At 46.0% G+C, this 15793-nt stretch overlaps 1 protein-coding gene across 2 annotated transcripts in view; it reads left to right on the plus strand.

Moving 5' to 3' along the window:
* myo18b (myosin XVIIIB) overlaps positions 1–15793 on the plus strand; it is a 70207-nt gene that overhangs the window by 11788 nt on the left and 42626 nt on the right. Inside the window, exons 4-16 of one of the 2 annotated variants that reach the window (XM_080756259.1) lie at positions 255–602; positions 1598–1927; positions 2046–2138; positions 2803–2866; positions 3243–3355; positions 4291–4458; positions 5679–5892; positions 6852–6994; positions 8266–8366; positions 8926–8989; positions 13278–13422; positions 13757–13927; positions 14747–14837. In XM_080756259.1, coding sequence (XP_080612385.1) covers positions 255–602; positions 1598–1927; positions 2046–2138; positions 2803–2866; positions 3243–3355; positions 4291–4458; positions 5679–5892; positions 6852–6994; positions 8266–8366; positions 8926–8989; positions 13278–13422; positions 13757–13927; positions 14747–14837 — 2045 coding nt within the window. The remainder of the gene's footprint in view (positions 1–254; positions 603–1597; positions 1928–2045; positions 2139–2802; positions 2867–3242; positions 3356–4290; positions 4459–5678; positions 5893–6851; positions 6995–8265; positions 8367–8925; positions 8990–13277; positions 13423–13756; positions 13928–14746; positions 14838–15793) is intronic. The other variant, XM_080756260.1, reaches the window with a different exon arrangement.

Genomic DNA, 15793 nt, shown 5'->3' on the forward strand with positions numbered 1-15793 from the left:
ATCCGTTCATTGTCAATGTGAATTTAATGTTTGTGTAGGACAAAAAATAAGTATGCCGATTTGCTCAGACACTACGATGTACAATTGGCCATGCAATGTAATGTTTGTGTAGGACGGACACGGACATCTACACTAATAGCTCATTATATAAAACTAATTTGGAGCACAAACAGATCATGAGTACAGGACAACGATAGGGGAGGGGAAAGGTGAAAGGTGAAAGGTGACACAGGTCATGTACTCGTCTCTACCAGGTCAGTAAGCTGAGTGACAACCTGGTGGGGCAGTTCCTCCTTCCGGACCAGACTCCTGGAGGCATCCTGGAGGCAGAGATGGCGCTGCGGGCGGAGCAGCAGACCAGCAGCAGGCTGGCCTCGCCGCCCGCCCAACGTGCCAAGACGTCTGCAGCGCTGGCCACCCAGCCCGACCCACGGGCCAAGACGTCTGCAGCGCTGGCCACCCAGCCCGACCCACGGGCCAAGACGCCTGCAGCGCTGTCCTCGCCGCCCGCCCAACGGGCCAAGACGCCCGCTGCAGCGCTGGCCACCCAGCCCGACCAACGCGCCAAGACGCCCGCAGCGCTGGACAAAGTATGTACTCAGGTCAGTGGACATTTTGTTGACTTTTAAGACTAATATAAGTCGACTAAGGTTTTTGATATTTACTCGACTAAGACTAGGGCTGTGGAAACGTGAAGCGAGGATCACAGGCATTGTTGCCTGGATCAACACAGGTCTCCTCCAGGTCTGTTGAAAAGCGGCGCAACAACGCAAGCGTAAAAAAAAAAGCTAAACAGAATCCAGGTCTGGTGAGTCGCAGGCGTGTGCTGCACGTAACGAGCACGCGCACAAGAAATTCACGGGACCGCATTCACGTAAATACACTTCTTCTCTGAGCAAAAACGCATGAGGTCTCGTTGAAAATGAACTGTAGGCGTGTTTTATCGCTCCCCGTTTGCAAGGCCCTTAAAAGAGAATTCCATACTAAAGGCTTTCTTACCTTTCTTTGTAGTCGTTACGTCACCACCAAAGAGGTCCAGGTGTTATTTTGTGCAAAAGCTCCTTATTGGCTATTTCCCTATACCATAAGCCCTAAATGAATTGCATTGAATTGAATGGGAATTGCATGGGGCTATGGGGTGTTGTGCTAATTTCGCTTATTTCCATCGCTCAAAATTATAATTTCTTTGTATATATCCTCTCTTCATAATGTAAATAATATCCCAAGCGGCACACTTTACTACTTCTTTCGATGGAAATAAGTGAACTAGCATAACACTCCATAGCCCCATTCAATGCAATGCAATTCATTGAGGGCTTTACGGTAGGGAAAATAGCCAATAAGGAGTTTTTGCACAAAAAAACACCTGGACCTCTTTGGTGGGGACGTAACGACTACAAAGAAAGGTAAGAAAGATAAGAAAGCATTCTAGCATGGAATTCTCCTTTAAGACTGAACAATTTCAGAAGACTTGTAACAGAGTATTTATTGCAGTATTGATATTCTTATACTTTATATTAGTACAGACTTTCCCCCACCGCTGCTCAAGTGAACGTACTTAACAGTAGTTACTGTACTATCCACCACTGTAAAACAGACAACAACACAACAACAACAACAACAGACACAGAGACAACAACAGACACGTCCTGAGCTCAGCAGCAAACAGAAAAGCAGGCCTGGAAGCCCGGAGACACCCACGCAGCAACAACAGCAGCAGCAACCAAAACAAGGACAAGGACACAGCAGCAGGCCAGAGCGACAGCTGGGGACAACTAGGGACAACAAGGAGGCACTACAGCCCAGGACAGAGAAGACTAAGGAGATCTCCAAGGAGGTGAAAGAGGGAGCATCCATGGAGGAGAGGCAGGAGCCAGAGGGGAGACAAGCAGACGCCTCCTGCGTCACAGAACACCAGAAGACAGAGGTATATTATACAGTATGCAATGTATCTCATTATGAGAGAGCACTATGTGTATAACGTGTGGAAACAAGGCAATGTCTTAAAACCACTTGCCTAAAAGGGGAATTCAATTCCCCTATAGTGCCTACATAACCTGACGCTGCCAGATCCAAGAAGCTTGCTACACACATTTGTGTCATGGTTACTCAATACCGCCCCCATCTGGCAGAGTCAGGTTAGTGCCTACATCCATTTGGTTCCATTTGTACACTCTCAGAGTTACAGACCCCCGCATAAGGCTCCATTTGGTTCCATTTGTACACTCTCAGAGTTACAGACCCCCGCATAAGGCTCCATTTGGTTCCATTTGTACACTCTCAGAGTTACAGACCCCCGCATAAAGCTCCGTTTGGTTCCAGACTATCATTTATAGCTGGGGGACCCCCTGGAACTCCCTCAAGGACCCCTTTGGGAAGCACTGTTCTAGAGTGATGACTATATGCTCTATCGTCTATCACACTAGAGGTGCTGAAGGTCCACTACATTCTTTTGAAAAAGACTAAGGTCCGGTCCCATGACTACGCAGCGGAGGCTCTATGCCTATTTAGTACAGTCACACCAAGGCAAGCTTATACAAATCGGATCCCCTCGTCCCAACCAACCAATACTGGGGCGCAGAGGATGGAAATAAAATGTTTCACAAATATTCCCCTCCAGAAATTCACAGCAAATGAGAGGTATTGTGTTGAGGCACACAAAGAACACGTTTATTTTGTCAAGTTTCCAAAAAAAGAAAAATAGAAATTTGCCCCAGGGTCCACAGAGAGGACCCCTGCTCTATCTCACACACTCTCCTCTAACTCGTGTGTCTGTCCTTCTCGTTGCCCGTGTGGCGTCAGGTGAGAGACGTGTGGTACGAAGTGGGAACCGTGTGGTACGCCCACAAGGACGGCTACGCCCTGGGTGAGTCACGCTGCGTGCACAGGGTCATCGATACGGACACTTAAATGTGTCTGTGACAAGACTTAGGCCTCGTCTGTGGCAAATTCTACATTTGTTTTTATAATAATGTTCTTATTTTGATGATTACTTAAGAAGACCGAATTACTGAATGTCAGTCTCCAGGTTTCCTTCAGAATAATCTCTATTTTAAAACAAAGCAATGCCTCATCAAAGTTGGTTTTATGTCTTCATATTGCAGATACTTGCATCGCATTGATTTATGTGTGTGTGTGTGTGTGTGTGTGTGTGTGTGTGTGTGTGTGTGTGTGTGTGTGTGTGTGTGTGTGTGTGTGTGTGTGTGCGTGTGCATGTGTGTGTGTGTGTGTGTTCCTCGTAGCCACTCAACTGAAGCCAGACGAGGGCACGCCGGACCTCCCAGAAGGACGGGTTCGGGTGCGACTGCAGAAGGACGGAACACTCCATGATGTCACAGAGTATGAGATAGAGAAGGTATTATTCATATACTGTATATACATTATAGGCCCTCTCATTACTTCTTATTTAAGTCAATATATGTTTTCGTAAAAGAGAATAAAGGGAAATGTTTTCCTCTTTCTGATACGCATCAATGCTAAAAGTGTCGTTCTCCTATCTCTCCTCCTGAGTAGATTAAAATTGGTGTCTCAACCTCAACCTGACCATGTATGTTTGCCAAAGAGCTGGAGAGACAGCGCTCTATCTTACCCCTTATCCCTAAACGCATTTGTACTATTTTTAAACATTTTAAAATAGCTCAACTAGCCAAATCTACATCGAAACATGTTGTGAGCTTGTAGATCGGCTATTTGAACAATTCTTAAATGTTTTTAAATAGTAAACAAAATGGAAAATAAGTTTAGAGGTAAGAGTCCAGTACTCAGTTCACCACATGTGTGTGGTTAACACTAGCATGACTGAAGTCAAATGTGACAGAAGTAGCATGTGCTTAAAATCATAATTTAGAAAATGTTTCAGATGTAAAATAAATCTGAGATGATAGAATGATGATGGATGATGATGGTCATGGAAGGGGAACCTTCTGAAAGCTTCATGGGCAAAAATAATTAACTTCAAAATCAACATCAAACAGAGCTGGACATGGTGAGGTTATAAAGGTCTCTTTGCGGTGTGTTCTGTCCAGTGTAACCCCACAGAGCTGGACCTGGTGTGAGGTTCTAAAGGTCTCTTTGCGGTGTGTTCTGTCCAGTGTAACCCCACAGAACTGGACCTGTTGTGAGGTTCTAAATGTCTCTTTGCGGTGTGTTCTGTACAGTGTAACCCCACAGAACTGGACCTGTTGTGAGGTTCTAAATGTCTCTTTGCGGTGTGTTCTGTCCAGTGTAACCCCACAGAACTGGACCTGTTGTGAGGTTATTAAAGGTCTCTTTGCGGTGTGTTCTGTCCAGTGTAACCCCACAGAACTGGACCTGTGTGACAACCTCAGCGAGCTGCACAGTGTGAACGAGTGTGGCCTCCTCCACACGCTGACCAGCCGGGCCAGAGCCAGCCTCCCCCTGACGCACGCCGGGCCCAACCTGGTCAACTTCTGGCCCCCGTCTCACCCTCACAGCAAGGTGAGAGAGTATACTGAAACTGGGAGGTTCGATCCCCTGGCCCGAGTCATACCCCAAAGACTGTAAAAATGGGACCCAATGCCTCCCTGCTTGGCTTGGCACTACTCAGCATCAAAGGGTCGGATTGAGGGGGGGTCAAATCAACTAATCAAATGATTCCCGAGCGCGGCACGGCTGCAGCTCAGCGCTCCAAGAGATATGGGTCAAATACGGAGAACAAATTTCACTGCGGTATAACGTGTGTGACAAATCGTACGACTTTGACTTTGACAAGCACTTTGGAATTATAAAAGTTGATGGAGGCATTACATTTAGTTATAGATAAATGCTGAAAGTGTCGCCGATCTACGAAGCTCACAACGCCTCGCAATGCTTTGACTAAAGTAATGACACTGTGTATAATGTCCACCACCATACTGACCATAAACGAAGACACCTGTTCAGATTATTGTGTACGGATCAACCCCTTTTGGTGTTAGCATCATGTCATGCTTTAGCTATTGAAAAATAGCAGATCTACAAGCTCGTAGCGCGCCACCGAGTGGTGCGCTACGAGCTTGTAGATCTGCTATTTTTTGAAAAATCATGAACATGTGCATGGTGCAAAGCTTTGAATATATACTCTTTCAGAGCGAACGTTTTTAACTCAAATCTTTGCTTCTGGGAGGGGGGGGGGGGTTCCCTGAAACAACACACTTTCAGATGGGGGGGGGGGGGGGGGGGTCAGCGGCCAATTTCATATATTTCTGGGGGTCCTTGACATGAAATACTGAGAACCACTGATATAGAAACATGAGGTTTTTCAGGGGAAAAAAATGACATTTAAAAAAAAAACTTACATTTTTAGAATCTGATCTCAGGTCAGAATGGGTTAACCCATTCTGAACGGGAACCCATTTTGGTGTTAGCATCATGTTATGCTTTAGCTATTGAAAAATAGCAGATCTACAAGCTCATAGCGCGCCACCGAGTGGCGCGCTACGAGCTTGTAGGTCTGCTATTTTTGAAAAATCGAAGAACGACTGACATTTTTTTAGAATCTGATCTCGGGTCAGAATGGGTTAATCAGACCCAGTGTGTGTCCAGTGGAAACCTCGTATGAATCTGATCTCAGGTCAGAATGGGTTCATCAGACCAGTGTGTGTCCAGTGGAAACCTCGTATGAATCTGATCTCAGGTCAGAATGGGTTAATGAATGATCTCCTCTCCTCTCCATGCAGACCCCAAAGTCCCGTCGGGGGGAGTGCGTGTGGGAGGCCCCCCCCCCTGCCCTCTCGGCGCTGGTCAAACAGGTGTACGTCTCCATGGTGGGCAGCAGGAGGGACTACAGCGTGTGCGCCATGGGGCGCAGCGGCACGGGCAAGACCACGGCGTGCCAGGCCTTCACCACCGCGCTGCTGAGACAGGCTGGTACCACCGGACCCAGCATGAGTGGTGAGTAATATAGGACCGCCCTGCTGAGACAGGCTGGTACCACCGGACCCAGCATGAGTGGTGAGTAATATAGGACCGCCCTGCTGAAACAGGCTGGTACCACCGGACCCAGCATGAGTGGTGAGTAATATAGGACCGTACCGCCCTGCTGAAACAGGCTGGTACCACCGGACCCAGCATTAGTGCTGAGTAATATAGGACCGCCCTGCTGAAACAGGCTGGTACCACCGGACCCAGTATGAGCGGTGAGTAATAGGGCGATACCGGTACCGCACCAGAATGGCAGGTGCTCAAAGCACCCAGAAACACTGACCTGTCTGTATCAAACTCCTAGTCTGTCGTATAACCAGACAATAAGAGATCTCTGCCCAGTGCCTTGACACGTCTGTTTGTTGAGATCTAAATTCAATGACAGCGATAGAACTGAGTGGAAACGAGAGAGAGAGAGAGAGAGAGAGATAGAGAGAGAGAGAGACAGAGATAGAGAGAGAGAGACAAGTCGCTGCATGTGCATGGCAGGCTTTAGACTGGATCCGGCTTTCCACAGCTAGCACAACACAGCAGAGCATCTAAGCCAGGGTTCCCCAATATAGGCGGCCTGCGGGCCCATGGAAGAATTTCAAAAAATAAAAAAATAAAATGTTTTTGTTTTTTTAAGGGTCCCAGATATAAATGGCATTAAATGGGGGTCAGTAGCCTATATGCATGTCAAACTGGGGGTCCTTTTCAAATGTGGGTCTTGCCCTGAAAATGAATTTTCAGGGCAAGACCTCGACCTCGCGCGTGCGGACTCGGCCCCCAGCCTGGTACGCTATAGTCAAAATATGGCCCTTGAGGAAAATGAATTGGGGAACCCTGATCTAAGCTCTCAATGTTTTAACCATAATACAATTAAATATACAATAACTAAAAACACAAATCTCACCTGAACTGGACTCTTTGTGTGTGGTGTTGTGCAGTGGAGCGCGTCCAGGCCGTGTTCACCGTGATGCGATCCTTCGGCTGCGTCAGCTCCGCGCACAGCGACGCCTCCAACAGGTTCGCCATGGTCTTCTCTGTGGACTTTAACCACGCCGGACAGGCAGCCGCCGGACACCTGCAGGTAAACGTATATATAACACCCATTCTGACCTGAGATCAGATTCTAAAAAGGTCTTCTACATCCTGACAGTTTTCTGAAAAAGCTATGTTTCTATGTCAGTCGTTCTTCGATTTTTCAAAAAATAGCAGACCTACAAGCTCGTAGCTTGTTACAAGCTAAGGCTTACCATACGTCCTCTTTTGCCCGGGCAAGTCCTTTTTGGGGGGGGCTGTCCGGGCAGTCCGGGGGGGTTTTATAAATTCCTTCAAATGTCCGGCAGCTTGTTTACAAATGTTTGTAAACAAATTACAAGTTGTTTATAAACAAATCCCAAATGTTTGCAAACAAATAACAAAATGTTTAAACAAATCCCAAATGTTTATAAACAAATCGCAAATGTTTATAAACATATCCCAAATGTTTATAAACAAATACCAAATGTTTGTAAACAAATACCAAATATTTGTAAACAAATCTCAAATGTTTGTAAACAAATCTCAAATGTTTGTAAACAAATCTCAAATGTTTGTAAACAAATCTCAAATGTTTGTAAACAAATCTCAAATGTTTGTAAACAAATCTCAAATGTTTGTAAACAAATCACAAATCACATGCACATCCACGACGTGCATGCGCACATGCATGCACGCATGTGTCCTCTTTTTGGTAATTCAGAATATGGTATGCCTGGCTGGTTTGCTATTTTTCAATAGCTAAAGCATAACATAATGCTAACACCAAAAGGGGTTCCCTCTTAAAATGGGTAAACACACACACGCACAGACACGCACGCACGCACACACACACACAGAGACAGGTGCACACAGACAGACATCGTGAATCTTTGAATCATTTTCCCCATGTACTTGCATACATAAAGAACATGAAATATTGTTTCCCCCTCAGTCACTTGCAGTGCAACATAAAACATGTTGGTGCTAATATTCCAATTTTTGTTTGACCTTTTGTGGCCATTTTTAACCTTTAATACTAAAGCCAGGCTGGGTTATGTACTGTATATGTGGTACCAACAACAAGCAGCTAATTATAAATGGCCATAACTTTTAATGAGTGTATAAGCTTATAAAACAACCAGTTCCCTGGTGGTGAGAACCAGGAAAATGGTCACTTAGATGTCTATTTCTATGTCTAACTATTATACTTGTGTTGACATTTGTCCCTCACAAGTATAGTAATCCAAGTACACACACACACACACACACACACACGTGCGTGTGCACACACTTCAATATTTCATTCCTCCTCTCTCTCTCTCTCTCTCTCTCTCTCAGACCATGATGTTGGAGAAATGGAGAGTGTGTCGTAAGCACGAAGGAGAGAGTAACTTCCTGGTGTTCTCTCAGATGTTGGCAGGACTCAGTACTGAGCTGAGGTTTGGAACGTGTGCTACGCTACTAACTATACACACCCACATTAGATTAAGATTAATCCATTTTGACCTGAGGACGATTCTACAAATGTCTTCTAAATCATGTTTCAATCAATGTCTTCTAAGTCAGTCGTTCTCAAACATTTTCATGTCAAGGACCCCCAAATATTATATGTAATTGGCCGCCGAGCCCCATCTGAAAATATGTTGTTCCGGGAACCTCCCCCAGAAGCAAAGATTTGAGTTAAAAACGTTCACTCTGAAAGAATATATATATTCAAAGATTTTCACCATATTTTCACTATTTTCAAAAAATAGCAGACCTACAAGCTCGTAGCGCGCCACTCGGTGGCGCGCTACGAGCTTGTAGGTCTGCTATTTTTCAATAGCTAAAGTAGAACATTATGCTAAGAACACCAAAAGGGGTTCCCACTCGAAATGGGTTAAGATTAATAATAAATAAAACACCACCTGTTGTAGATGTCTGGGCCAATGAGATCAAACAGGTTCACTGTGTTCAATAAATACTTCACGTCGTTTCTTTTTTTTTTTCTCCTGACAGGACGGAGCTGCAGCTGCACCAGTTTGGCGAGGCCAACTGCTTTGGTATCGTTCCTCCCACCAAAGTAAGGATTACCTCATTTATGTTACATATAATAGGCCTTCTAGCCGTGCTTAAAGAGTAGGTAACATTTTTGGCACTACTTTCCCCAATTTAATTGTGTAATAATTGTGAACACAATGGTCAATACAACTATAGTGTCATTGTGTGTACTTTGGGAGCTGTCAGAAGAAGGAGGTTACAACTCCCGAAGCACCGCCCATTCACCTCGGAAAGTGACGAGTCAATATGGCGCGTCATCACGGGGGGATCTGGTCGGGCCCCCATAGGATTACATTGAAAAGTGGCTGTGGGAATTACCATATTAAACACTCTACGAAGGGAGTAAATACATAACTTTGTTAACGACCATGACCGGCGATATTTCGGCCATCACACGTTATGTTTTCTTAATAATTGATAAGACCGTTTTTGCAATATCCATAGTGAAACAGAGCTAGCATAGGTGGCTATAGATCTCGGCAGCTGCAGTCGCGAGGGGCGTGTCTTCACTCCGCTCCAGGCTTAGAGCTAGAGCGGGACTCGGCACCAAGCCGACGATTAGTTGCTATCTGCGGGTAGACAAGCTTGGAGACTCGGTGGATGGATTATGGAGGTCCCCCCTTCCCACACACGCACACACACACACACACACACACACACACACACACACACACACACACACACACGCACACACACACACACACACACACACACACACACACACACAGCTCAGTCCGCTGGTCATTTTTCTGGGTTAACCCTGTCCAGCTGTACACATTACAATAACATTTCAATAAACTTGAATTGGCTGGCAGCTAGTGTGTCTATTCTTTCATTACAACTGTTGTTTTCCGATATGGGATAATTTGAAATCTGGTGTAAATACTGTGTTCTTTCAAATGTGTCTGTAAGGGATGAGCTGTGTTGAGGCAGCCGGACACAATGAATGATTTATTAATTTATTATTCATCATATTCGGTACAAACTACAAAGGCATGGTTGCATTGGTTGGTGCCACGGTGGAGAATACGATAATATAACGCACATCCTCCGGTCTTGGTGCTGAGCCAAACAGATCATAATCGAAAACAAGGGCTCGCAGCCACCCATTTTCTAATGCTCCAGGACAGGTGACTTTATTCACGAACACAGCAACGTTTCGACCCATATGGTCTTTCTCAAGTATAAGTGAGATAACAGGAAATTAGTATTTTCATACAGATGCCACGGTGGTCGGCCTTCCTCAGCGACATTGCTACACCCCCCGATCACACACCGCTTTGGCATAGTGTTTTTGAGAGAAAATAAAATGATATCTATCTAATATATCTATCATGTGCGTGCGTACTGCGTAGTGTGTGCTGTGCTAAGAGCCAGGCGTAAAATCCGTCAAAGTAACGTGGAACTTGGAAGTAACTTCTGCAGTCCTTTTCCCCCGCGCTGCTAGGGCTGATAAGGAAGTGGGCGTATCTATCCGAGTTAGCATTGCAAAAAGACATCTCTCTGCCGTCCACTGTTGACGTCACACAACCGCGTCATCAACAGATTCCGAAGATTTTCCCCAAAATGGTGGATGTAATGATTTTATTTTATAAACCTAAAATGTCAAATGAGTATTTTACCCCCAGACATTTGTTATATATCGTTGGAAAACGTAAATGTTTTCTTAGAGACGTGTGTCAACAGTTTTGCAAATAAAAAACATGTTACCCTCTCTTTAATGTAGCCTCGGAAACCCAGGCGTTTTTATTTCCAGGGAGGAAAAAAAAGTCTGGGTCTGAGTCCACTTCAATTCGGCATAGAGTAGCGCAAACGATCACTCTCTGCTGATTTCTGATCGTCTGCACCTTTGTAAAATTGACATACACATGTACACACACACGCTCCTCTCTCTCTCTCTGTCGCTCTAAGTAATTAGTCTCATGTCGCGCAGCTGCGCATAGTTTCTCCCGGCCAGGCATGCAAACAGGCCCAAGGTGAAAAAGGTGACAGTGTGCGGGGCCAACGCTGTGCCGCGGGCAAAACCGCGGCGCAAATCTTTTAAGCGTTTATCGGTACTAAACCCACTTTGGGGGGGGGGGGGGGGTGTCATGGGGGACAGTATATACTACACTGTACTGTACTAGCCCTCCTCCCGGCCTGTGTGTCTGTGTGTTAGGCTGTGCAACAGTGACACTTGGTGGTGAACAAATGCTATAACGCTATGTTTCGTGCTCGGACACAGCCAGGGACCCAGGGACACAGCCAGGGACAGACCCAGTGACACAGGGGCAGCCAGGGACAGACCCAGTGACACAGGGACAGCCAGGGACAGACCCAGTGACACAGGGACACAGCCAGGGACACATCCAGGGACAGACCCAGTGACACAGGGACAGCCAGGGACAGACCCAGTGACACAGGGACACAGCCAGGGACACAGCCAGGGACAGACCCAGTGACACAGGGACACAGCCAGGGACACAGCCAGGGACAGCCAGGGACAGACCCAGTGACACAGGGACAGCCAGGGACAGACCTAGTGACACAGGGACAGCCAGGGACAGACCTAGTGACACAGGGACAGCCAGGGACAGACCCAATGACACAGTGACACAGCCAGGGACAGACCCAGTGACACAGGCACACAGCCAGGAACAGACCCAGTGACACAGGGACACAGGGACACCGCCAGGGACACAGGGACCCAGCCAGGGACAGACACAGGGACACATACTGTAGCTGTCTATAGTGTGGTTGAGTGGCTGCACCACTCAAAAATGACAGATGATTATTTACTAAATCAGTACAAATCTAGTCAGTATTGAGCAAGATGTTAACATTCATGTCCTGATAGTCATAGAACAATTAATTTACTCCAACAGGAGCACTAGCCCCTCGAGGAGCACTAGCCCCTCCTATATTCAGTAGATTTGTGTCCTAAATGCCATTGACAATGAATGAATTGTCATATATCGGCTATTTTTGTCCTACACAATCCTACACATTCATTGTCACAAAAATGACAATGAATGGATGATGTATGATGATAAGGGTCACTTCACACAGGTGTGATTTAAAGAAACACTTTTCACTCTTCACATCATGTAAAATAGAAAATTATATTCACTGGCAAAATAATGAATTATAATACAAATAAAATGTTTTGGGATGGTTTAGTCAACAGGGTCAGTTTACTTCATTATTTTAGCCTTTAGTCAATTTAAGACATGTAGAGTAACATCCTCTCCTTATTCAACAGTTGAGCTGCATGTTTTCGTTTTTAATATATCCATTTAGTATAAGCCCTGGCACGCACGCACGCACGCACGCACGCACGCACGCACACACACACACACACACACACACGCGCGCGTGCTTTATTTATTTACTCATACGCATGCATGCACACACACGAGCACACAGACAGACACACACACACACACACACACAGCGAGAGAAACTGACGCCGGCGCGTCCACACCACAGACAGTATAACGCAAAGTGCTAACGTTGCTAATGCTAACTGTAGCAGCTAAACTAATGGATCGACTGGCGAGTCACAGACAGTGTGTCAAAATTCATGCCGAGTCCACACAAACAGGTTTTTTTTTCCGCGGAGCGACCAGCGGCTGCGCACATCATGCCGCCCAGATGCAAGCAGAAATATCGCTCAGAATCATTAGTGACTCACGAGAGTAGTCTGTCAGATAATTCTCCGGGCAGCGAGCTCGGCCCGGGCTCCACAGACCCCCTCACCCCCCCCAAACATTTTTTTAACGGATTTGCATGAATCACACAGGTCCTATATTTGGGATAAAAACGGCGATTTTCGCCGAAAAGCTACACTTTTGCATGTCTGCCCGGCGGATCCTGCCGGGAGCTGCCTATGCCATAAAAAGCATAGGTGAGTTCCAGGCTATGCTTAATGTAACACCTGATCAAAACATAGAAAACAGCTGCCCTGTTCTCCCAGAGCGCAGCCGACTGGGTTGCTATATAGGCTAGTTAAGTTTCTTGGGACATTTGTGGTCGTAGTGGCTACGTCTGTCATTAAAAGAGTATGATTTATTTAGCAAATATCTTAGTTTTAAGGGTAACTGTTGTAATTGCAATATTACACTCGTAATACACCGTCATTAATAGTTTAATACACCGCCTGCGCTACCTGCGATTCGGAACTCGAGTTCCTGCAGCATCGCAGGCGTGCATTAATGATGGTAAAGCACACCCTCTCGCCTAATATTGCTTATTAAATATCGTCTCAGATTAGATAAATATGCATGTACTGTACTGTAAAATAAAAGGACTCACTCACTCTGCCCCGTCAGGTGGAGGAGAAGCAGCGAGCGTCCGTGGCCTTCAACAAGCTGCTGGCCGCCATGGAGACGCTGGGCTTCTCGGCCAATGAGCAGACGGCCATCTGGCACGTGTTGGCCGGCATCTACCACCTGGGAGTGGCCGGGACCTGTAAAGGTGACAATATTAATAATAATGAGTTGCATGTTTATTACAGCGCTTTTCCAAGTGCTTAACACTTTCATTCATTCATACATTGGGAGGTGAAGCGCCAGCGTCCTCACTTCCCACATTCACACACCAGTGGTGGCGAGCTCACACCGAACGACTCATTGGAGGCAATGTGGGGTTCAGTGTCTTGTTTTAACCAGAGCCATCTAATAGAAGAGTTAGGATATTGAGGGGGCAGAAACTGAGCGCTGTTCATGCAGCATGAACTGAGCCAAGCTGGAGTAGGAGACAGTATGTTTTAACCTCTCTCTCTCTCTCTCTCTCTCTCTCTCTCTCTCAGTGGGGAGGAGACAGTTTGTGAACTTCTCCAGCGCCCAGGTGGCCGGCAGCGTTCTGGGCTGCGAGGGAGACGAGCTGGACACGGCCGTGTTCAAACACCACCTCAGGCAGTTGCTGCAGAGAGCCACCGGGGGCGGCAGAGAGAGGCATTCCGTTGCAGAGCCAGAGGATGGTGAGATACAGTGTACACCACACACACACACACACACACACACACACACACACACACACACACACACACACAGACGTTACGAATACCAACGAAGTCGCCCTTTTACCAACTCGCCCCCGGGCGTACAGCCGGCGGAACTGCCCGGCCTGCAGGTATTCCTAAAGTATAACCTGTGTAAATTATGCTTAAACGGTTAAACCTAACCTTATCCCTAACCTTAACCCCAGTAAAACTATATCTAACCCCCTATAAACTTATTTATAACCTTATTCTCAGTAAAACAAAATAAAGAATACAAGAACCGCTGCGGCACCGAGCGCTCGGCCTGAGGTCGACAGGGGGGGAAACGAGGGCGAGATGGTTTATGGGCGATGGCACCTGTTACCGACATCACCTGAGGACACGTTCCCTCGTCCTCACAGAAGAACAAAATGGTTGTTTTATAAACAAATGCATTTTTAGCGCCGTTTACTATTACCGAAAAGATTGTGGTTGGGGTTAGATATGTAGAAGTTTAAGGTTTATATGGGGTTAGAGTTCTGCGTTGGTGTCATGCACTGAAAAGTCACAAGAATCTACACAACAAGTATAATCGCAACGGTTTGAAGCTTATTGTAGGTCTGCACATTTTCTGTAAGTCATTTTCTGGCAGTCATAAAGTCGACTTCCTAACATGTTGATTCACGAGTATAATCATTCAAATGTGTGTGTGTGAGTGTGTGTGTGTGTGTGTGTGTGTGTGTGTGTGTGTGTGTGTGTGTGTGTGTGTGTGTGTGTGTGTGTGTGTGTGTGTGTGTGCGTGCGTGCGTGCGTCTTCAGGTCCCAGGTTAACTGCTACACAGTGCGTAGAAGGAATGGCTTCTGGGCTGTATGAAGAACTCTTCACTACCATAGTGTCCCTGATCAACAGGTACCTGTCTGTCTGTCTGTCTGTCTGTCTGTCTGTCTGTCTGTAGAAGTTTCTCTCCACAGTGCACCACAAGTGCAGCGACACTGGTGTGCCAGAAATAATGTCATTAGTTGCATCTCATTTAGCTGACAGACACTCCCGCTTAATGTATAGTAATATAATATAAGAGGAGTAACATTAGTGTGGTACAGGGTTGCCAACTAGGCCAGTCGTTCTGGGCTTCAGTCCAGCACAGCCGTGGGTCATATGGGGCATCTTTTCTTAATTCCCTCCCTGCACAGAGATTACGGTAATTCATTTCCAAGTAATATAACCATACTTTTTTTGTGTGAACAAGACACACTTTGTCCTCCGCCATTATCCGCAGTATTTTTGGTGAAACGAGTTGGGCTCGATCTGCAAGTAAAGTGACCCCGCGATTACTTTCCTCATATAGACGAATTCAGAAACGGGTCTCATTGGTCGCAGCAATGTATTTCCTGTAGTAGGCTGCGGTGTAAAGCCCCACACACACACCGTCTGCGAACGCTGCGCGACAAAACAGCCACCTCCGTTATTTTCAATGAACCTATCTCCAGTGTTGTTTTCGTCGACTAAAACTAAGACGAAAAATGTTCGTCGACTACCTTTTTTTCACTGAAGAAAACTAAATGGAAACTAAATTAAAACTATCCTATGGTGACTAAAACTAAGACTAAATATACTGACAATTTCGTCAACAAATACAAACTAGACTAAAATGTTAGGAAGGGACTAGTGGACAAGAGATCCAGTATAAGTCATTTTACACTTGGTTGCATGCTGAAAATAGCAGATCTACAAGCTCACAAGCTGCGACGCGTTGCGAGCTTGTAGATCGGCTATTTTCAGCAAGTGTAAAATAAGTCATTATGACGGCAACAAGGCCCGCAAAAATACATTTTAGTCGACTAAATCGCCTGTAGATTTAGTCAACT

The sequence above is a fragment of the Protomyctophum bolini genome, assembly GCF_963924005.1.
Source record: "Protomyctophum bolini genome assembly, chromosome: 22".
NCBI lineage: Eukaryota > Metazoa > Chordata > Actinopteri > Myctophiformes > Myctophidae > Protomyctophum > Protomyctophum bolini.